The 23,632-nt window shown below is 42.4% G+C and overlaps 1 protein-coding gene across 2 annotated transcripts in view; it reads right to left on the bottom strand.

Annotated features, from left to right (window-relative positions):
- LOC134338696 (A-kinase anchor protein 7) overlaps positions 1-23,632 on the bottom strand; it is a 216,648-nt gene that overhangs the window by 181,981 nt on the left and 11,035 nt on the right. For both annotated transcript variants that reach the window (XM_063034748.1, XM_063034739.1), the window contains exon 2: positions 3,436-3,588. In XM_063034748.1, coding sequence (XP_062890818.1) covers positions 3,436-3,588 — 153 coding nt within the window. The remainder of the gene's footprint in view (positions 1-3,435; positions 3,589-23,632) is intronic.

Below are 23,632 nucleotides of genomic sequence, written 5' to 3'. Positions count from 1 at the left end.
GCTTGTGGCTCTTGGGGAGGAGGTAAAACCGAGCGGTACGTGGTGTGGGAATTATGAGTTCAGCGGCTGAGGATGGAAGGTCTCTGGAGTTGATAAGGGTGGTGATGGTGCGGGAGACAATGGTTTGATGTTTTTTGGTGGGGTCCTGTTCCAGGGGTAAGTAAGAGGAGGTGTCAGAGAGCTGTCGTTTGGCCTCAGTGAGGTAGAGGTCCATCCGCCAGACTACTACGGCACCACCTTTGTCAGCGGGTTTGATGGTGAGGTTGGGATTAGTGTGGAGAGAGTGGAGGGCAGTGCGTTCAGAGGGAGTGAGGTTGGAACAGGAGAGAGGAGTGGTGAAGTTGAGATGGTTGATGTCTTGGCGACAGTAGGAGATGAAAAGATCGACTGCTGGTAGAAGGTCTAGGCGGGGTGTCCAGGAGGAGGAGGAGGGTTGAAGACAGGAGAAGGGGTCATCAGTAGGAGGAAGGGAATCCTTGCCAAAGAATTAGGCTTGGAAACGTAAGTGACAGAAGAAGAGTTCAGCATCATGGCGGGCACGGAACTCACTGAGGTGTGGACGGAGGGGGACAAAAGAGAGACCCTTGCTAAGGACAGAACGTTCTGCCTCAGAGAGGGAAAAGTCAGAGGGGATGGTGAAGACACGGCAAGGGTTAGGGCTCGGGTCAGAGGAGGGTGAAGAGTGGGAGGTCTCAGGAGGGACAGGGGTGTTGGGATATTCAGAGAGAGTGGGGTTAGGGGAGGACGAGGGATCAGAGAAATGGAGGGGCAATGAGGGGTAGAGGGAAGGTTGGGAGTCACAGGAAGGAAAGAGGGTAGTGGGAGAATCAGACGGGCGGTAGGACCCAGCGGCAGTAAGAGAGGTCCTGGTCTGGAGAGGGTCGGGACCTCAGTCCGAGCTGGATCCGGAGCTGGGAGTAGCGGAGCCTGTAGCCTGCAGGGCCCCAGAACTGAGGTCGGAGTCGGAGGCAAGTTAGTCCATGGCCCGCCGGGGGCTGCTGCCCATGTCCGGGAGGCGGTGGTTCCAGTCGGGGTCAGAGTCAGAGGCGGAAGGGTCTTCGGCCTGCCGAAGGCCTGAGAAGTCGAGGTCCGAGGGGGTCAGGGTCCGGCTGGAGCCGGTCGCCGCCATGGGCTCCAGGTGGACGAGCTTGTGGTTCTTCTTGGACGCGAGGAAGGAGAAGAAACGGCGATTGGAGGTGTGAAACTGGCGGAGAATGAAGTGTAGGAGAGGTCCATGGCAGACGGTGGAGAGCGTGGCCCGGAGTGGTGGCAGAGAGAGAGACAGGGCCCGTAGGTATCTTCGCATGGCAGCAAGCGTGGTGCGGAGAATCCAGCGGGAGCAGCCGTCAATGAAACGGAGGTACCTGGGATCCTCGCTGGGCCTGAACTGGGAGGCCTGGAACCGGAGCAGAAATCTCTGCAGTAACAGGTGGCGGTGGAGACACGTTCCCAGGAAGGAGACGTGGCTGTGGTAGCGGGTCACATCTTATGAGTAATAAATGCAGAAAATCAGATAATTGCAAAGGGTTCACAAACTTTTTCTTGCAACTGTAAACCACATTTTTCCTGCCTTCTTAAGTTGGGTCATAATAAAACTGAATCTCTTGACCATGTCTGCATGCTCTTATGCATTGAGTTGCTGCCATGTGATTAGCTGATAAGATATATGCATGAAAGAACAGATTAATAGGTGTACCTAATAAAGTGTCCACTGAGAGTATACACACCTTGTATGTCAACAGAGGAACGGGTTTTGAACACTAGAGAACTGAACAGGTATTATTAGCAAATCTATTTTTCAAAACAGGCATTAGCTTCCCACAGGTTGACATGAACGTTGATAAGTAGAACAACACTCCTGTTTTCCAAACCAACATTCCTCACTCAGCTAACAGTACCAAAACAGATTAATGTGACTAAAAGTGAAAGAAGTAATTGAAGAATTCCACCTGAGAGTTTGATTCACATTTGCATTCCATCCCATTTTATTCAGCACATTGACAAAATATGACTAGAAGTTAGTGTAAGCAATGGCATAAGTGATTCAGAATGCTTGTGTACTTGTCTAAGATCGCATGATTTACAACAGCTTGAGGTTAATCCTTCCAAGTGAGCAATCCCATAAGTCACAATTATTCTCCTCTTATTTCTCTGCAGCCCTACATTTTATTCCCCACTCATCGACTCCCTCCTCCCTTTTGATTATTTTGTAGTTGTCACTAAGGGACAATTTATGATGGCCAATTAATTGGTTTCGGAATGTGGGAGAAAACCAGAGCAGTCAGCAGGAATGAACACATTGAAAGGGATAATGTGCAAAATCCACTTTGACTGCACCTGAAGTTAGGATTGAACTTGAGACCCTAGAACTAAATGCTACACCTCTATGCTATTTGTCCTCTGGGCTAATAAAAATATAACTTGCATTTGTTTAACGCTATTCATGATCTTCCACTTACATAAAGCAACATATTCAGTAGAGATCTGTACAAAACAAAAGGATTCCATTCCTTCATAACAATTATTGGATGGAGCTTCCAGAGACGGATTAATGAAATTTTATTTCTGTGGCCAGTCTAGATTTCTTCTGCAGTCAAAATGTCCACAACTAGAAATCATAGGTTGTGCATGTGACTCTGAACAATCACATATGTACAAATTAATTTTGGCACATTGCTCACCAGTGAGCTGAATCCACCCCAAATGGAAAAGGTCCAGATTCAGAATAATGGAAGCTTCAAAGGCTGGCTTAATGTGCAATTACTTGAAGCAGCTCTGGAATATAAAACAAGCATTTGTGTAACTAATTAACTGGGGCGGCATGCAGTAATGAGATCAGATCCAAAGTACTGAATGCGTAAGAATTTACTTTAATTGATGATGTACTTAAAGTCTATTTCCAGAACTTCTATCTGTTTTTTTTTAATATATGTAACCTCATTTTGGATTAGATAATGACTTCTAAATAATATTTCATGTCTATGCACATCAATTTCTTCAAGAATGCATAAATGCATTTTAGAGGCAGCTCTACAAACATGAGGAAGAAGCTGAATGATATGTGTTCCAGCCATATGTCCTACTTAATGCAAATTCAGATCCACTTGCTTGTTTGCCTCAAAGCAACCAATTATAAATTATTAACACATAAAAAAGACATAAATGCTATTACTGTTGCTGAAAAATTATAATTTTTCTCCAAGCTATTTGTGAAAATATAGACAGACAAAGGCGGGGATTTTGTGAGAAGTGCATTGATGCACTGAATTTTAAACGTAGAGTATCCACCTATTTGTGAAAATATAGACAGACATTGATGCACTGAATTTCAAATGTAGAGTATCCACCATATTATGCAAGCAACTGAGTTCAACTGTCTACCCTAATGTGTCCCTTCAATGCAGAATACAGATAAATACTAAGCTCAAAACTTACAACCATATTCTTCCCGTATCTCTGCATTTGGAAATGGGAGTTCAGCCAGAAGACTGCTGACTTCTTTCTCTTCAGCCGATTTATTTTTCTTCCTCTTTTTTACCTTTGGCCTCTTCCTTTTATCATCTGCTGTTTGTGTCCCATCAGGGACATCTGTACAAAAAAAAGAACAATAAAAATAATTTGAGATAGATATTATTTAGTGAGATTATTTCAGTAATCAGTCTGATTGAATGAGTAGCTGGAAAAGAGTGAAAAGACATTGTCACCCAGAAAGCTAATCGATTATAATGAATAAGAGAAAATTTGCAGACGCTGGAAATCCAAGCAACACACAGAAAATGCTGGAGGAACTTGACAGGCCGGGCAGCATTGATGGAAAAGAGTACAGATGACGTTTCGGGCCGAGACCCTTCAGCAGGACTGGAGAACAAAAGATGAGGAGTAGAGTTAAAAGGTGGGGAGGAGGAGAAGGAGAAGGAGAGGGAGAAACACACGGTGATAGGTGAAACCAGGTGGGGGAATGGTGAAGTGAAGAGCTGGGATGTTGATTGGTGAAAGAGATACAGGGCTGGAGAAGGGGGAATCTAATAGGAGAGGACAGAACACCATGGAAGAAAGAGAAGGAGGGAGGAGCACCAGAGGGAGACAATGGGCAGGCAAAGAGAGATAAGGTGAGGGAGGAAAAAGGGGATGGGGAATGGTGAGGGAGGGGGGTAGCCATTACTAGAGGTTCAAGAAATTGAAGTTCATGCCATCAATTTGGAGGCTACCCAGCCGGAATATAAGTTGTTGTCCCTCCAACCTGAGTGAGGCCTCGACAATAGAGGAGGACATGGATACACATATTCCAATGGGAATGGAAATGGGAAGAGAAATTAAAATAGGTGGCCACTGGAAGATCCCACTTCTTCTGGCGGACAGAGCGTAGGTGCTCAGCGAAGCAGTCTCCCAATCTACGTCAGGTCTCACCGATATACAGGCGGCCACACTGGGAGCACCAGACACAATATATGACCCCAACAGACTCACAGGTGGAAGGTCTGTTTGGGGCCCTGAATGGTAGTGAGGGAAGAGGTGTAGGGGCAGGTGTAGCACTTGTTCCGCTTGCAAGGAGGGAGATTAGTGGGGAGGGACAAATGTATAAGGGAGTCGTGTAGGGAGCGATCCCTGCAGAAAGCAAAAAGTGGGGAGGAGGGAAAGATGTGCTTGGTGGCAGGATCCTATGGGAGATGGCAGAAGTTGTGGAGAATTATGCGTTGGACGTGGAGGCTGCTGGGGTGGTAGGTGAGGACAAGAGGAACCCTATCCCTGGTAGGGTGGTGGGAGGATGGGGTGAGAGCACACATGTATGAAATGGAAGAAATGTGGTTGAGGGCAGCGTTGATGGTGGAGGAAGGGAAGCCCCTTTCTTTGAAGGAGGAGGACAACTCCTTCGTTCTGAAATGAAAAGCCTCATCCTGAGAGCAGATGAAGTGCAGACGGAGGAATTGAGAGAAGGGATAGCATTTTTACAAGTAACAGGGTGGGAAGAGGTATAATCCAAGTAGCTGTGAGAGTCCGTGGGTTTATATAGTCCAGGTAGCTGTGCGAGTCCTTGGGTTCATATATAAACCAGGTAGTTGTGAAGTGATATGATGAGGTGATTCATCCAGAAACAGGCCCTTCTGCCTACCAAGTCCATGCTAACCTTTATGACTATCTGTTCTAATTCCACTTGTCTGTAACCTTCTGTTTTACCTACTTAAGTGTCTCAGAAATGTATTCAATCTCTGTAAAAAAAAAATTTCCTCAAATCCTGTTCAATGATCCTTTTTATCACCTTAAACCTATGCCCTCTGTTTATGAACCCCTATCATGGTATTGAGGTACCCTTTATACAAAGGTGTCCTCAAGAAGCCTACAACCTTATCATAGTTTGGAACCTTGTGTACCTCATGACCCAGAGAGCTATGTTGGCTGGAGTTAGGGCTTGTAGGGTCACCCATGCCAAACAGGTCAAAGGGTAGAGGCCAGACTAAGAGTGGCCCACCTCTTTATACACCATTCTCAGATTATCCCTCAGTTTCCTTTGCTCTAGAGGGGAAAAAAAACACACATACAATCTCTCCTGCAGATTTATCAATCTTTATGAATTCCATAACCTCCAACACCTACTCCATATTATAGTGACATGCACCAGGTCATCGACATACCCCTCCCTGAGCTCAATATCTTCCAAGTTATTATCCCTGGTGAATACAAATGAGAACCATTCATGTAGGACCTCGCCCACATCATCTATCTCCATACCTAAATAGATAGATAGATAGATATACTTTATTGATCCCAAGGGAAATTGGGTTTCATTACAGCTGCACCAACCAAGAATAGAGCATAAATATAGCAATACAAAAACCACAAACAATCAAACAACAATATGCAAACTATGCCGAATGGAAATAAGTCCAGGACCAGCCTATTGGCTCAGGGTGTCTGACCCTCCATGGGAGGAGCTGCAAAGTTCGATGGCCACAGGCAGGAACAACCTCCCATGACGCCCAGTGTTGTATTTCGGTGGAATATGGCCGGAGTCCAACAGCAAAAAGTTCAATATCCGGACTACAAACACGTTCCTCGATCATAATATGACCAGGATTGCACCATCCGTTGTTAACCAGAACAGCAAGCCCCCAACTCCTTTACGCTTACCGCTCTCAGTCCATACCTTTAGTCCATAAGGGAACCTGCTCTATCCTTGATTACCTTTTTGTTTCTGATCTATTTCAAGATTCAAGACTGCTTATTGATATTCTTCAGTATACAAGTGTAAAGGAGAGCAAAATGATTGTTACTCCAGATCTAAAGGAGCATAAGAAAAGCCACGTAAGCAGAAAGAGCACAATAAGTATACATAAATACATAAGTTAGCTTATGTATTGTATATACATAAAGTGACAGTATAAAAGGTGACTCTGACAGGACATGGCAAAGTTGTGCTGTTTAGGGGTGTGATGGGGTAGATTAACGGGTGGAGGTGTTGATCAGCCTGACAGTTTGGGATTTACAGAAATGTTCTGGAATTCTAATTCTTACTTGTCAAGGATATTTCATGGCCCCTTTTTGCCCTCCTAATTCATTTCTTTCCGACACCTTCTATGAGATTCATTCAATTCAGTTGCCTATACATGTATTAAATTTCCTTTTTGGTTCTTCAATATCTTTTGTCATCAAAGGTTCTGTAATCATAACACCTTTGCCTTTTATTCTTATTGGAACATGCTGACCCCAAACTCCTACAAACTCTCTCTTTTAAAAGTCTCCCACATCAGATATTGTTTTATCTACAAACATCTCCTCTCAGTCAATTTTCACCAGGTCCTCTCTTAAGCTATTGAAGTCAACCTTTACACAATTTAGGACCTTGACTTCAGGATTAAACCTACCCCTTTTCATAACTAGCTTAAAACTATCACCGTAGTGTTCCCCCACTTCCACCAGCTGCTCAGTTTCAGTTCTTAAGAAAACGCTGAACATTGCACCAAATCTAGTAGGACGCTATATTTTGTCTCATAAAACTCCCTTGTACTTAACAAATTCGACATCCAAGTTTCTTACATTAAAGCAATCCCAGTCTATATTGGGAAAGTTAAAATTCCTCTCGACATTAACTTACTGCTATTATCACCTCACCAGACTATCCCCTCCAAGAAGTTCAAGTACCTGAAATTCTAGTTGGGTTATTCTATTCTAAGAACTAAACTGCAGAAGGCTGGTAAATAAAGCACTCTGTGGAGGATCAGCGAATTACTGAAAGCATTTTCTTGAGTTCAGTTTAAATGTGGATCATCTTGCTGTCATTCCAACATCAACATTTATGTCATAATTGTTGTAAATTCAATGAGGACAGTAAAATGGTGGAACTGCTCTACATTGTGTATTTACTTAGTCACGCTGAAGTGAATTCAAAAGTACCAATTCTGAAAAGAGTATTTTTTACAGATCACACATCACAGATAATATCTGCTTACTTTGTAAAGAGTATTTCAATGATTCATGTTTTACATTGCTTACATTCCTGTTTTCAGTACAATTGTCATAGGCAATAAGACCATAAAAGATATTTCTGGCATGGATAAAGCAGTGGCTGACTGGCAGGAGGCAAAGAGTGGGAATAAAGGGAGCCTTTTCTGTTTGGCTGCCAGTGACTAGTGGTGTTCCACAGGGGTCTGTGTTGGGACCAATTCTTCTTACATTCTATGTCAATGATTTGGATGATGGAATTGATGGCATGTTTGCAAAGTTTGCAGATGATAAGAAGACAGGTGGAAGGGTAGGTAGTTTTAAGGAAGTAGAAAGGCTACAGAAGGACTTTAGACAGATTAGGAGAATGGGCAAAGAAATGGCAGCTGGTATACAGTGTCGGGAAGTGTATGGTCATGCACTTTGGTAGGAAAAAGGATAGGGTTGACTATTTTCTAAATGGAGAGAAAATAGAAATACCTGAGGACCAGAATATAAAAGCAAGGATGCAATGTTGAGACTTTATAAAGCATTGGTGAGGCCTTACTTGGTGTATTGGGAGCAGTTTTGGGCCCCTTATCTTAGGAAAGATGTGCTGAAACTGGAGAGGGTTCAAAGGAGGTTTATGAAAATTAAATGGCCTGTCATATGAACAGCGTATGATGGCTCTGGGCCTGTTTTCGCTGTAATGTAGAGGAATGAGTGGTGATCTCAGTAAAATGTATCAAATGGTGAAAGGCCTTTATAGAGTGGGAAGAAGGTGTTTCCCGTGGTGGGAGAGTCTAACACCAGAAGCCACAGCTTCAGAATAGAGAGGCGTCCTTTTAGAATAGAGATGAAGGAATTTCTTTAGTCAGAAAGTGGTAAATCTGGGGAATTTGTTGCCACAGACAGCTGTAGAGGCCAAGTCTTTATGCATATTTAAAGCAGAGGTTGATAGATTCTTGATTGGTCAAAGCATAAGGGATACAGGGGGAGGCAGGAGATTGAGGCACAGAGGAAAAATGGATCAGCCATGATGAAATGGCGGAGCAGACTCAATGGGCCAAATGGCCTAATTCTGCTCCCATATCTTATGGTCTTATGTAGAATTAGGCCATTTGGCACATCGAGTCTGCTCTACCATTTCATCATGGCTGATCCATTTCCCTCTCAGCAGCTTTGAATCCTCTCCAATATCGGCACATCCTTTCTAAGATAAGGGGCCCAAAACTGCTTACAATACTCCAAGTGAGGCTTTACCAGTGCCTTATAAAAGCCTCAACATTACATCCTTGCTTTTATATTCTAGTCCACTAACATTGCATTTGCCTTCCTCACCACCAACTCAACCTGCAAATTAACCTTCAGGAAATTCTGCACAAGGACTCCCAAATCCTTTTAGAAACATAGAAACATAGAAAATAGGTGCAGGAGTAGGCCATTCGGCCCTTCGAGCCTGCACCGCCATTTATTATGATCATGGCTCATCATCCAACTCAGAACCCTGCACCAGCCTTCCCTCCATACCCTCTGATCCCCCTAGCCACAAGGGCCATATCTAACTCCCTCTTAAATATAGTCAATAAACTGGCCTCAACTGTTTCCTGTGGCAGAGAATTCCACAGATTCACCACTCTCTGTGTAAAGAAGTTTTTCCTAATCTCAGTCCTAAAAGGCTTTGCCTTTATCCTCAAACCGTGACCCCTTGTTCTGGACTTCCCCAACATCGGGAACAATCTTCCTGCATCTAGCCTGTCCAATCCCTTTAGGATTTTATACGTTTCAGTCAGATCCACCCTCAATCTTCTAAATTCCAACGAGTACAAGCCTAGTTCATCCAGTCTTTCTTCATATGAAAGTCCTGCCATCCCAGGAATCAATCTGGTGAACCTTCTTTGTACTCCCTCTATGGCAAGGATGTCTTTCCTCAGATTAGGGGACCAAAACTGCACACAATACTCCAGGTGTGGTCTCACCAAGGCCTTGTACAACTGCAGTAGTACCTCCCTGCTCCTGCACTCGAATCCTCTTGCTATAAATGCCAGCATACCATTCGCCTTTTTCACCGCCTGCTGTACCTGCATGCCCACTTTCAATGACTGGTGTATAATGACACACAGGTCTCGTTGCACCTCCCCTTTTCCTAATCGGCCACCATTCAGATAATAATCTGTTTTCCTATTTTTGCCACCAAAGTGGATAACTTCACATTTATCCACATTAAATTGCATCTGCCATGAACTTGCCCACTCACCCAACCTATCCAAGTCACCCTGCATTCTCTTAGCATCCTCCTCACAGCTAACACTGCCGCCCAGCTTCGTGTCATCCGCAAACTTGGAGATGCTGCATTTAATTCCCTCATCCAAGTCATTAATATATATTGTAAACAACTGGGGTCCCAGCACTGAGCCTTGCGGTACCCCACTAGTCACTGCCTGCCATTCTGAAAAGGTCCCGTTTATTCCCACTCTTTGCTTCCTGTCTGCTAACCAATTCTCTATCCACATCAATACCTTACCCCCAATACCGTGTGCTTTAAGTTTGCACACTAATCTCCTGTGTGGGACCTTGTCAAAAGCCTTTTGAAAATCCAAATATACCACATCCACTGGTTCTCCCCTATCCACTCTATTAGTTTTGCACTTCAGACTTTTGAGATTTTTCTCCATTTAGGAAATAGTCAATTGCAAAATGTCTCTGTTTTGAAGCCCAACTCCCACTGTTGTCATGACGTTATTGAAATAAGAGAACCAGAATCAGATTTATTATCACTAACATATGCCAAGAAATTTGTTGTTTTCCATTAATCTCAGACATAAAAGCAGATATGCATAGATGTAATCTTATCCCCTTTTTGAGTTTAAATTCAAGGATAAATACTATAAAAATGAATATTCTTCCTCGGTTATTGTATCTTTTCCGTACTTTACCGGTGGAGGTGGATGATAATCAATTCAGGGAATGGGACAAATGGATTTCCCGCTTCATTTGGCAAGGAAAGAAACCTAGAATTCGATATAACACCTTACAGTTAGGGAAGGAAGGAGGAGGTATGGTTCTTCCTTGCCTGAGAAATTATTTTTATGCCTCACAGATAACCCCTCTGTTATATTGGTGTAATAGGGAATATAAGGCTAGATGGAAGGAAATAGAATTTGGATTAGTTGACAGTTTTCCTCTACAGGCCTCAATAGCTGACAAAGGATTGATGGCCCAGTTGGAAAAATTTAAAAACAGTTGGATAAATCTTACATTAAAAGTATGGCAGAAGGTGGTTAATTCATGTGGAATTAATAACATGTTAAAAGTCTTCAGATGGTGTGCATATGATACCGAATTCCTTCCCAACAGAGGAGATAAAAGATTTGAGCTATGGATAAAGAAAGGTCTTACAACCTACCTCTCATTTATAGATAAAAGAGTATTACAAAGTTTCCAAATCCTGCAGGACAAACATGGCCTAGAACACAATGACTTTTTTACGTACCTTCAAGTACGAAACTATGTTAACCAGAGTTGTAGATATACAGACCTATCAACAGTAGAATTAGAATTTTTCAAGATTCTGAATTCGGCTTGCAGTTCAATACCTAGTAAATCAGTTTCTCGATTAAATAATGCACTCTCCCATGCTAAAAATGTAAACACACTGTATATTAAAGAGAAGTGGGAGAAAGAAGCGGGGTTGGTACTTTCAGAGGAGGCTTGGGGGAAAATCTGCAGCTTTCAATGGTCCTCGACTAATTCTTTGACTTGGAGAGAACATTGTTGGAAAAACATTATAAGATACTTCAAGACCCCATATCAGGAAAAATATAAAGATACAAATGTGACGTGTTGGAGAAGGTGCGGCTCCAAGGAGGCAAATCATTTTCATATTTTCTGGGATTGCCCTAAATTAAGTCTATATTGGGAAGGTATTCATAGAACATTAGTTAAGGTACTTAGGTCCCAGATACCTCTGAACTTTGAGACGCTCTATTTGGGGCATGTATTGTTTCTTGAACAGAAGGAATATATAAAGTTGCTGCAGGCCCTCTTAGCGGCAAGTAAGAAATCAATCACTAGAAAGTGGCTAAATCCAATACCACCTACATTAGAAGATTGGCACAAAATTATCTTGGAAATATTTAAAATGGAAAAGTTGACTTACTCCCTGAGAATTCAAAAAGAAAAATTTCATCAAATCTGGAATAAATGGATTGCATATATAACCCCAATGCGAGCAGACTTTAGATGACTCTCCTAATGATTTATACTGCTCTTCTCATCAACACAGTAATATTGCTAACGTAAGCACCCCTAGTCTAAATGTCTTTTTTTTTTGTTTTCTTTTGGAAAATAGAGAATTAACACAAGTAAAGGGAAAAATTTGGGAAAGGGATAAAAAATGATAAAATTAGTAAATAAGTATATAGGGATTGGATAATTATGTCTGGGGGCAGGAGCAAGCATGAACAAATTAGGATATAAACACCTATAATGGTTGTTACATAGGCTTATATACAACATTTTGGACAGGTAGATATGGTCCAAAAGAGATATATGGAAACTATTATTACTATTTTTCTTAACAACTAATACCATTACTTAGCCTAATAGATTAGAATTACCACAGTACATAATTATCTATTTAAGTGTCTAATTTCCTTTTATATCATCTCAATGTGTACTGAAGAATGTATAAATAATTAGTTTTATACATATAAAAAAATGGAAAAGGTTATATGTGTGAAAAAATTACATGATATTCGTGAATTCCTTATCCAAATAAAAATAAAATTTAAAAAAAAAGAAATTTGTTGTTTTATGGCAACAATACAGTGCAAGTCAAAAAAAATTAGTATAACGTGCAGTAAACAAATAAATAGTGCAAAAGAGGAATATTGTTCATGGACCGTTCAGAAATTTGATGGCCGAGGGGAAGAAGCTCTTCCTAGAACATGGAGTGTCAGTGCTCAGGCTACCATACCTCCTCCCTGATGGCAGTAATGAGAAGATGGCATGTCCTGGTTGTGAGTGTCCTTAATGAGGGATGCCCCTGTTTTGAGGCACCATCTTAGAAAGATTTCCTCAAAATCCTCAAAATCTGAGATGTCCTTGAATACCTATGCCCATGACGAAGCTGGCTGAGTTTACAACCTCGGCCGCCTATTGCAATCTTACCCATTGGAGCCTCCAAACCAGACAGTGCTATAAACAGTCAGAAAGCTCTCCACCGTACGTCTATAGAAAGTTGTTATTCATACCAAATCTCCTTAAACTCCTAATGAATTTTAGCCACAGGCATGCCTTCTTCATGATTGCATCAATATGGTGGGCCCAGGATAGATTCTCTGAGATGTTAGTGCCCAGGAACTTGAAAATGCACACCTTGTCCAATGCTAAACCCTCAGTGAGGATTGGTGTATGTTTTCCTGACTTCCTCTTCCTGCAGTCCATCATCAATTCCCTTAATGTTTTGCTGATGTTGAGTGCAAAGTTGTAGTTGAAACACCATTCAAACACCTGAACCACTGATCTGTCTTGCAATCTGCAGGTGCTGAAAATCCAAAGCAACACACACAAAGTGCTGGAGGAACTCAGCAGGTCAGGCAGCATCAATTGGACAGAGTAAACAGTTGATGTTTTGGGCCGAGACCCTGTCCTGATGAAGGGTCTCTTCTCGAAACCTCAAATATTTACTCTTTTCTAAAGATACTGCCTAACCTGCTGAGTTCTCCTAGCGTTTTGTGTGATCTGTCTTGCTCCAGTACACCTCCTCATTGCCATCCAAGATTCTGCCAATGACAGTGGTGTCACTGCTGAATTTATAGATGACATTTGAACTGTGCCTAGCCACACTGTCGTGAGTGTAGAGGCGGTAGAGCTGTGGGCTAAGCACACATCACTGAGGTACGATTGTCAGTGACGTGATGTTATTACCAATCTTCACCGATTGTCTTCTCCTGTTGAGGAAGTCCAAGAATCCAGTTGCGGAGAGAGGTACAGAGGCACAGATTTTGAAACTTGTTGATAAATACTGAAGGTAAGATGCTGTTGAATGATGAGTAGAATCAATAAACAGCTGCTGTTTTGTAGATGTTGCTTATGTCCAGGTGCTCCAAAGCTACCTGGAGAAATAGTGAGACTGTCCACTGTAGATTTGTTGTGGCGGTAGACATATTGCAGCGGGTCCAGGTCCTCGCTCAGGCAAGAGTTGATTTTGATCATGATCAATCTCTCAGAACCTTCATCACAGTAGATGTGAGTGCTACCAGGTCATAGTCATTGAAGCAGATCACCCTGCTCTTCCTGGGCACCTATTTGATGCTCTTTTGAAGCAGATGGGAACCTCTGACATCAGCAGGTTGAAGATGTCCTTGAGCACTCTCGCCAGTTGGTCAGTACAGGTTTTCAGTGCCCTGCCAGGTACACCATCAGTGACCGAAGCCTTGTGAAATAGAAGATAACCGTATGTTTTCCCAATGTCAAAACCAGCATTTATCCCTGAACCTAAATCACTGAAAAAAAGTTATCTGCCTTATTCCTGTTTTATCAGTAACTATAAACTGGTAGCCAAGTTTGCCTGTAGTAAAGTATTATATCACTGTTGGATGCTTTGAGACTTGCCAAATTTGAGGAGGCACAATAAAAATACAGTTCATTGCTTATTGGAAATGGACACATTTTATCTACATTCCTATTGGTTACAGAATTACACACTCCAAACCATAAATATAATAGATTTGCTTCCTCCAATGCTGGTACAAAACTAAACTAAACCAGAAAAACAACTAAATCTTGTGAATGTGTTAAAAATCCATCTAAATTTTTAATAATTTAAGTTTTCAATTTTGTAAAAAAAAATTAAAGCTTTGCATGAAGATTAAAGCAAATTTGCATAAATCTATAGGCTTAAATCATTATGCTCAGTTTGCAGCAGCATTACTATCATAAACACCGAAATGTTAAAGTTCAGATACAACATCCTCAGCCATATGCTTTGTTTAAAAGTGTTAATTTTATCATTGATTAATTATGAATTCTGTTCACCAAGACTGGAAATATTTTCTCACCACAAGTTGTGTTTGAAGTGAAATTGAAATTAGTGTTTATGTGATAAAATTGCATCCTGCCAACCCAAACCATTACATATAATAAACTCAATGGTTGCTACTAATTGAACATAGAACATAGAATACTACAGCACAGTCCAGGCCCTTCGGCCCACAATGTTGTGCCAACCCTCAAATCCTGCCTCCCATATAAGCCCCCACCTTAGATTCCTCCATATACCTGTCTAGTAGTCTCTTAAACTTCACTAGTGTATCTGCCTCCACCACTGACTCAGGCAGTGCATTCCACGCACCAACCACTCTCTGAATGAAAAACCTTCCTCTAATATTCCCCTTGAACTTCCCACCCCTTACCTTAAAGCTATGTCCTCTTGTATTGAGCAGTGGTTCCCTGGGGAAGAGGCACTGGCTATCCACTCTATCTATTCCTCTTATTATCTTGTACACCTCTGTCATGTCTCCTCTCATTCTCCTTCTCTCCAAAGAGTAAAGCCCTAGCTCCCTTAATCTCTGATCATAATGCATACTCTCTAAACCAGGCAGCATCCTGGTAAATCTCCTCTGTACCCTTTCCAATGCTTCCACATCCTTCCTATAGTGAGGTGACCAGAACTGGACACAGTACTCCAAGTGTGGCCTAACCAGAGTTTTATAGAGCTGCATCATTACATCTCGACTCTTAAACGCTATCCCTCGACTTATGAAAGCTAACACCCCATAAGCTTTCTTAACTACCCTATCCACCTGTGAGGCAACTTTCAGGGATCTGTGGACATGTACCCCGAGATCCCTCTGCTCCTCCACACTACCAAGTATCCTGCCATTTACTTTGTACTCTGCCTTGGAGTTTGTCCTTCCAAAGTGTACCACCTCACACTTCTCCAGGTTGAACTCCATCTGCATCTTCTCAGCCCACTTCTGCATCCTATCAATATCGCTCTGCAATCTTTGACAATCCTCTACACTATCTACAACACCACCAACCTTTGTGTCATCTGCAAACTTGCCAACCCACCCTTCTACCCCCACATCCAGGTCGTTAATAAAAATCACGAAAAGTAGAGGTCCCAGAACAGATCCTTGTGGGAAACCACTAGTCACAATCCTCCAATTTGAATGTACTCCCTCCACCACCACCCTCTGCCTTCTGCAGGCAAGCCAATTCTGAATCCACCTGGCCAAACTTCCCTGGATCCCATGCCTTCTAACTTTCTGAATAAGCCTACCATGTGGAACCTTGTCAAATGCCTTACTAAAATCCATATAGATCACATCCACTCCACTACCCTCATCTATATGCCTGGTCACCTCCTCAAAGAACTCTATCAGGCTTGTTAGACACGATCTGCCCTTCACAAAGCCATGCTGACTGTCCCTGATCAGACCATGATTCTCCAAATGCCTATAGATCCCATCTCTAAGAATCTTTTCCAACAGCTTTCCCACCACAGATGTAAGGCTCACTGGTCTATAATTACCCGGACTATCCTTACTACCTTTTTTGAACAAGGGAACAACATTCGCATCCCTCCAATCCTCCGGTACCATTCCCGTAGACAATGAGGACATAAAGATCCTAGCTGAGGCTCAGCAATCTCTTCTCTCGCCTCGTGGAGCAGCCTGGGGAATATTCCGTCATGCCCTGGGGACTTATCTGTCCTAATGTATTTTAACAACTCTAACACCTCCTCTCCCTTAATGTCAACATGCTCCGGAACATCAACCTCACTCATATTGTTCTCACCATCATCAAGTTCCCTCTCATTGGTGAATACCGAAGAGAAGTATTCATTGAGGACCTCGCTCACTTCCACAGCCTCCAGGCACATCTTTCTACCTTTATCTCTAATCGGTCCTACCTTCACTCCTGTCATCCTTTTTTCCTTCACATAACTGAAGAATGCCTTGGAGTTTTCCTTTACTCTACTCGCCAAGGCCTTCTCATGCCCCCTTCTTGCTCTTCTCAGCCCCTTCTTAAGCTCCTTTCTTGCTTCCCTACATTCCTCAATAGACCCATCTGATCCTTGCTTCCTAAACCTCATGTATGCTGCCTTCTTCCACCTGACTAGATTTTCCACCTCACTTGTCACTCATGGTTCCTTCACCCTACCATTCTTTATCTTCCTCACCAGGACAAATTTATCCCTTACATCCCGCAAGAGATCTCTAAACATCGACCACATGTCCATAGTACATTTCCCTGAAAAAACACCATCCCAATTCACACCCGCAAGTTCTAGCCTTATAGCCTCATAATTTGCCCTTCCCCAATTAAAAATTTTCCTGTCCTCTCTGATTCTATCCTTTTCCATGATAATGCTAAAGGCCAGGGAGCGGTGGTCACTGTCCCCCAGATGCTCACCCACTGAGAGATCTCTGACCTGACCTGGTTCATTACCTAGTACTAGATCTAGTATGGCATTCCCCCTAGTCGGCCTGTCAACATACTGTGACAGGAATCCATCCTGGACACACTTAACAAACTCTGCCCCATCTAAACCCTTGGAACTAATCAGGTGCCAATCAATATTAGGGAAGTTAAAGTCACCCATGATAACAACCCTGTTACTTTTGCACCTTTCCAAAATCTGCCTCCCAAATTGGGTTTCTGGAATGCAATTTGAGTGTTCTTTTTAGAGAAGAAGTGATTTTTTTTCTCTACGAGTCAAAACTTTTAAATATTGTGCTTGAATAATGCATGGAGTTTACACAAATCTGCACTGCAGTGCTTCTTTCTTTGAAATTCAGTGAAATGTACTGGAGCAAAGGTAAAAACAAAGTTATTATGCATGTATTTGAACTGTGGAAAATCATTGCAATATGATAGTATTTAAAGAGCATATTTTTAACTTTACAGCACAGAACCAGGCCCTTCAACCCATTAGTATGTGCCGAACCAAGATGAGTCCTTTCATTACTAACCAAGATATTTTGACCTGTGCCAAATGCCTCTTACTCAAGGGACTATTTTAAAGTCTCTATCGGTCATTTCGAAAAGCATAGAGCATACTGATTGAAATTTCCTTTTGTCTTGAATGGATGAACCTTTTTAACAATGATTCATATAGTCATCTCTTTGTTTTGGTATAAAACCCTGACTGATAAAATGTGACAGATGTACAGATGGGACTGCTTACTAATAATCATTTAACCAGATTATATTTACATGAGCATTTGTTTGGATCCCCTCCGTGTTTTTATTTGCTAGGTCACGTATGGCTATTAAACATTGTGTGAACACCAGCAGTTTGTGTTTGCTACAATTTAATGGAAATATAGGATTAAAGAAAAAACCTTCATACAGAGAAGCATATTTCTTCCAGGAAACGAACGATTACTCGTCTCCTGTGTGCAATGCATGATTAGCAGCTATACCTGACTGGAGGCCAAAATGTGACATAGAGGATTGTATACTTCAGAGTGATTCTATCACAAACTGGCTAATCCTCTCAGCCTAATAGAGAAAAAAAGAAATGAAGAACTTACATGTATGATTTCAATTCCAAAGTGTCTTACATTCAATAAAATAATTTAGCACTTTTTCAGTCACTTTTGTGATGCAGAAACTCCACAAACAGCAATATTATTAATAGCAGATATTCTGTTTGATTCCCTACTTAGTGTGATCCGAGGACACAGCCTCAGAATAGAGGGGTGTCCTCTTAGAACGGCAATGAGGAGAAATTTCTTAACCCAGAGAGTGGTCAATCTGTGGAACTCTTTGCCACAGGCAGCTGTGGAAGCCAAGTCTTTATATATATTTAAGGTAGAGGTTGATAGATTCTTGATTGGTTAGTGCATGAAGCAATATGAGGAGAAGGCAGGAGATTGGGACTGAGAGGGAAAATGGGTCAGCCATAATGAAATGATGGAGCAGACTCGATGGGCCAAAAGGCCAAGTTCTGCTCCTATATCTTACGATGCTCCAGCTGAATTGTGTATGTGTAATATCTTTATTTCAGCTCAGAATCTTTCTTACAAAACAACACAATAGCTGCAGTACTCAAAACTTCAGGCAATTTTTGTTTGCACATACTCTTTCCTAACACCATTCAGCTCAGTAAACCTCTATTGTGGTCAACATGCTAATCAGCAGAAGACCAAATTCACACTCTTTGGGTTTGAGCATTCCATGCAACACACTGAAGCCCTCCAGGAAGAACAATATTCCCGGCACATCCCGTGTCTTGCTTTTGCCATATGGCAGAGTAGGAGCCTTCCAGCGAGAAAAAAAATCTCACTGAGCTAATTCCTTCTAGCAGCTTTTCTTGTATTTATCAAGCTCCCTTGATTACTGGCTAGCTGTAGCAAATGCATCTGCAGAGTTTAAATCAATTCCTAATTAATGTACCAACAATGTAATCCTTTGTTTTTCACTTGTTAATGAGAATTGTAAACGCTTTCTCTGGCAGGGTACTGAGCTACTGGATGAGCAGGATAAGACACAATCAGCAGAACTTTGGACGAGCTAATATTAATCAAGGCAAGCCAAGAAAATATTGGTATAATAATTCAATTTCTCAGACACCAGTGATGGAAATGTTCCAATAACAATGGAATAGGTTAGATAGAAACACTCTGAACAATCAAAAATACTCAGAATCAAAATCAGGTTTAATATCACTGGCGTATGTCATGAAATTTGTTGTCTTTGTGGCAGCAGTACAATGCAATACATAATAATAGAGAAGAAAAACTCTTTTCTATTGTATATGCATATACATATACTTAATATACATATACTTTATGTATATGTATATTAAGTAGTTAAGCTACTAGTGCAAAATTTTAAACTTAAAGGAAGTAGTAAGGTAGCATTCATTGGTTCAGTCTCCACTCAGAAAACTGATGGCGGGGGGAAGGAGCTATTCCAGGATCATTGACCGTCTGCCCTCAGGCTCCTACACCTCCTCCCTGATAGGTAGCAATGAGAACAAGGCATGTCCTGGGTGATGTTGCATGCTGCTTTTTTGAGGCATCTCTCCTTGAAAACGTCCTGGGTAATAGGGAGGCTGGAGCCCATGATGGAGCTGACTAAGATTACAAGTCTCTGCAGCTTAAGTTGATCCTGTCCAGTCGTCGTGCCCCTCCCCACCACCACCACCACCACCACCAGACGGTGACGCAGCCAGTTAGAATGCTCTCATGGTACATCTGTAGAAATTTGAGAGTCTCTTTGGTGATATACAAAATGTCCTCAAATTCCTAATGGAATATAGCCGCTGTCTTTGGTGAAATGCATAAAAAATGAGCCAGGCGTACAGCTCAGTCATACAGAGCACCAGTGGTAACTTTCATGCGGATGGTTTAATTCATTAGGATAATGCAACACAGTGGTTAACTTATAGGACTGATATCCAAAGGCTTAAACATTAACTGTTTCTCTCTCCACAGATACTGCCAGGTCTGCTGAATGTTTCTGGCATCTTCTGTTTTGGATTCACCACTTCATACTTCCCTCTCTACATAACCTGCTCCAGCCCTATAGCCAAGTTCAAAAAAACACAACTAATGTGTCTACAGTAAACTCTCACAGACACAAATATAATAGTCAACACTATCAGTATTCCCCAGCTGTGATATTTTGAGCATTGTCACTCCATTCCTTAAGCTACCTGGGCCCTATCCTCTGGAACTCTCTCCCAAAACCCCTTGATCAATTTTTTTTCAGGACTTAACTTCTAACATATTTTTATTAGCTTCCCCTGAAATCAAATGTAGTATCATGTCACCTTTTTGATAATAATCCTCTGAAGCACCTTGGAAAAAAATTGATATGTCAAAGTTTGGACATAAATAGAAATAACTATTGATGCATTTGTCTATGTCGTTCTCTTGTAAATAACTGGCCAGCTTTGCAATGTAATTTGGCTCTCTGAAAATACAACACTTTTTTCCCAATTTAGATTAAAGAGACATTGCCCCTGTCCATTCACACTCCCTTTCCTTAATTCAGATAGCATGCTACTATCCTCACCATTGAAAACCAATGACTGATGCAATGGATGTCCAGGCTTAATATACACCCATGTTTTTCTCTCTCCAACAAACTGCATCAGGTGCAGCACAGTGGAGTGAGAACTGTTGTTGCACAGTCCCAGTGACCCAGGTTTAATCCTCATCCTGCCCTCAGGTGTTGTCCTTGTAGAGACTCCCAGTGAATGCATAAGTTTCCTTCCACACCTCAATGTCATGCAGACTGATAGGTTCGTTGGCTATTAATTGAGCCTAGAGGTGGTGGATAGTACACGAGTCTGGAGATAACTGATTGACACAGTCAGGCCAACCATGGCACTAACATGGTTAGATCCCAGGATCGACCCTCATCTCTTCAAGACTTGCTCCTCCATGTACCGATCCAAGTGCTTCTTAAATGGTACTATTGTACCTGCCTCCACCAATTACTCTGGCAGCCCGTTTATATACTCACCGCCCTCTGTGTGAAAAAATTACCCCTCAATTCCTGCATCGATGTCCATAGACTAAGATGATTTGTCTCCAATAGTGACAATCACTTTCTTTCGCACGAGCTATCATCAACTTAACAGAATAACTTCTTCCCGATTCAGTTTGGTAGAACCCAAAATGAGCTCTGGGGAAGCGGAGTACTGATGAGCAAGGTAGGATATATGTTGCTTTTAATGGAGAGCACATTCCACTTTGCTGGGCTGCTCGAATTACTCGTCAGAGGAGCAGCTGGTTGTGGCACGTGTCAGGATGCTGTTAGGCCCTCTTTCATTCACTGTCTATCATGCAAGCAAATACTAAGAAAGTGTGTGCTAAACACTTCCAAGTATCCTACCATTTACTTTGTACTCTGCCTTGGCGTTTGTCCTTCCAAAGTGTACCACCTCACACTTCTCCGGGTTGAATTCCATCTGCCACTTCTCAGCCCACTTCTGCATCTTACCAATGTCTCTTTGCAATCTTCGACAATCCTCTACACTATCCACAACACCACCAACCTTTGTGTCGTTTGCAGACTTGCCAACCCACCCTTCTACCCCCACATCCAGGTTGTTAATAAAAATCACGAAAAGTAGAGGTCCCAGAACAGATCCTTGTGGGACACCACTAGTCACAACCCTCCAATCCGAATGTACTCCTTCCACCACGACCCTTTGCTTTCTGCAGGCAAGCCAATTCTGAATCCACCTGGCCAAACTTCCCTGGATCCCATGCCTTCTGACCTTCTGAATAAGCCTACCATGTGGAACCTTGTCAAATGCCTTATTAAAATCCATGTAGATCACATCCACTGCACTACCCACATCTATATGCCTGGTCACCCCCTCAAAGAACTCTATCAGGCTTGTTAAGACACGATCTGCCCTTCACAAAGCCATGCTGAAGGTCCCCGATCAGACCATGATTCTCGAAATGCCCATTGATCCTGTCGCTAAGAATCTTGTCCAACACCTTTCCCACCACAGTCGCAAGGTTCACTGGTCTATAATTACCCAGGCTATGCTTACTACCTTTTTTGAACAAGGGGACAACATTCGCCTCCTTCCAATCCTCCGGTACCATTCCCGTGGACAATGAGGACAATAAGATCCTAGCCAGAGGCTCAGCAATCTCATCCCGCTCGTCTCGTGGAGCAGCCTGGGGAATATTCCGTCAGGCCCTGGGGACTTATCCGTCCTAATGTATTTTAACAACTCCAACATCTACTCTCCCTTAATATCAACATGCTCCAGAACATCAACCTCACTCATATTGTCCTCAACGTCATCAAGTTCCCTCTCATTGGTGAATACCGAAGAGAAGAATTCATTGAGGGCCTCGCTCACTTCCACAGCCTCCAGGCACATCTTCCCAAATTATCTCTACTCAGTCCTACCTTCACTCCTGTCATCCTTTTGTTCTTCACATAATTAAAGAATGCCTTGGGGTTTCCCCTTTCCCTACTTGCCAAGGCCTTCTCATGCCCCCTTCTTGCTCTCCTCAGCCCCTTCTTAAGCTCCTTTCTTGCTACCCTATATTCCTCAATAGACCCATCTGATCCTTGCTTCCTAAACCTCATGTATGCTGCCTTCTTCCACCTGACTAGATTTTCCACCTCACTTGTCACCCATGGTTCCTTCATCCTACCATTCTTTATCTTCCTCACCGGGACAAATTTATCCCTAACACCCTGCAAGAGATTCCTAAACATCGACCGCATGTTCATAGTACATTTCCCTGCAAAAACATGATCCTAATTCACACCCGCAATTTCTAGCCTTATAGCCTCATAATTTGCCCTTCCCCAATTAAAAATTTTCCTGTCCTATCCTATTCCATGATAATGCTAAAGGCCAGGGAGTAGTGGTCAATGTCCCCCAGATGCTCACCTACTGAGAGATCTCTGACCTGACCCGGTTCATTGCCTAGTACTAGATCTAGTATGGCATTCCCCCTAGTCGGCCTGTCAACATACTGTGACAGGAATCCATCCTGGACACACTTAACAAACTCTGCCCCATCTAAACCGTTGGAACTAATCAGGTGCCCATCAATATTAGGGAAGTTAAAGTCACCCATGATAACAACCCTGTTATTTTTGCACCTTTCCAAAATCTGCCTCCCAATCTGCTCCTCGGTATCTCTGTTGCCACCAGGTGGCCTATAGAATACCCCCAGTAGAGTAACTGCTCCCTTCCTGTTCCTAACTTCCACCCATACTGACTCAAAAGAGGATCCTGCTACATTACCCACCCTTTCTGTAGCTGTAATAGTATCCCTGACCTATAATGCCACCCCTCCTCCCCTTTTCCCCCCTCTCTATCCCTTTTAAAGCACTAAAATCCAGGAATATTGAGAATCCATTCCTGCCCTGGTGCCAGCCAAGTCTCTGTAATGGCCACTACATCATAATTCCATGTATGTATCCAAGCTCTCAGATCCCGATGCTTCTTGTATTGAAGTACACGCACTTTAGCCCTTCTACCTTACTACCTTTACACTCTTTATTCTGCTTCTCTTTCCTCAAAGCCTCTCTATATGTTAGATCTGGCTTTACTCCATGCATTTCTTCCACTGCTCTATCACTCCGAGTCCCATCCCCCTTGCAAATTAGTTTAAACCTTCCCGAACAATGCTAGCAAACCTACCTGCAAGGCTATTCCTCCCCCTTGAGTTCAGGTGCAATCTATCCAATCTGTACAGGT

Source organism: Mobula hypostoma, chromosome 2 (genome assembly GCF_963921235.1).
Source record: "Mobula hypostoma chromosome 2, sMobHyp1.1, whole genome shotgun sequence".
NCBI classification, from domain to species: domain Eukaryota; kingdom Metazoa; phylum Chordata; class Chondrichthyes; order Myliobatiformes; family Myliobatidae; genus Mobula; species Mobula hypostoma.
Note: the sequence above shows the minus strand (reverse complement) of the source record. Positions and strands in the feature narration are given on the sequence as shown.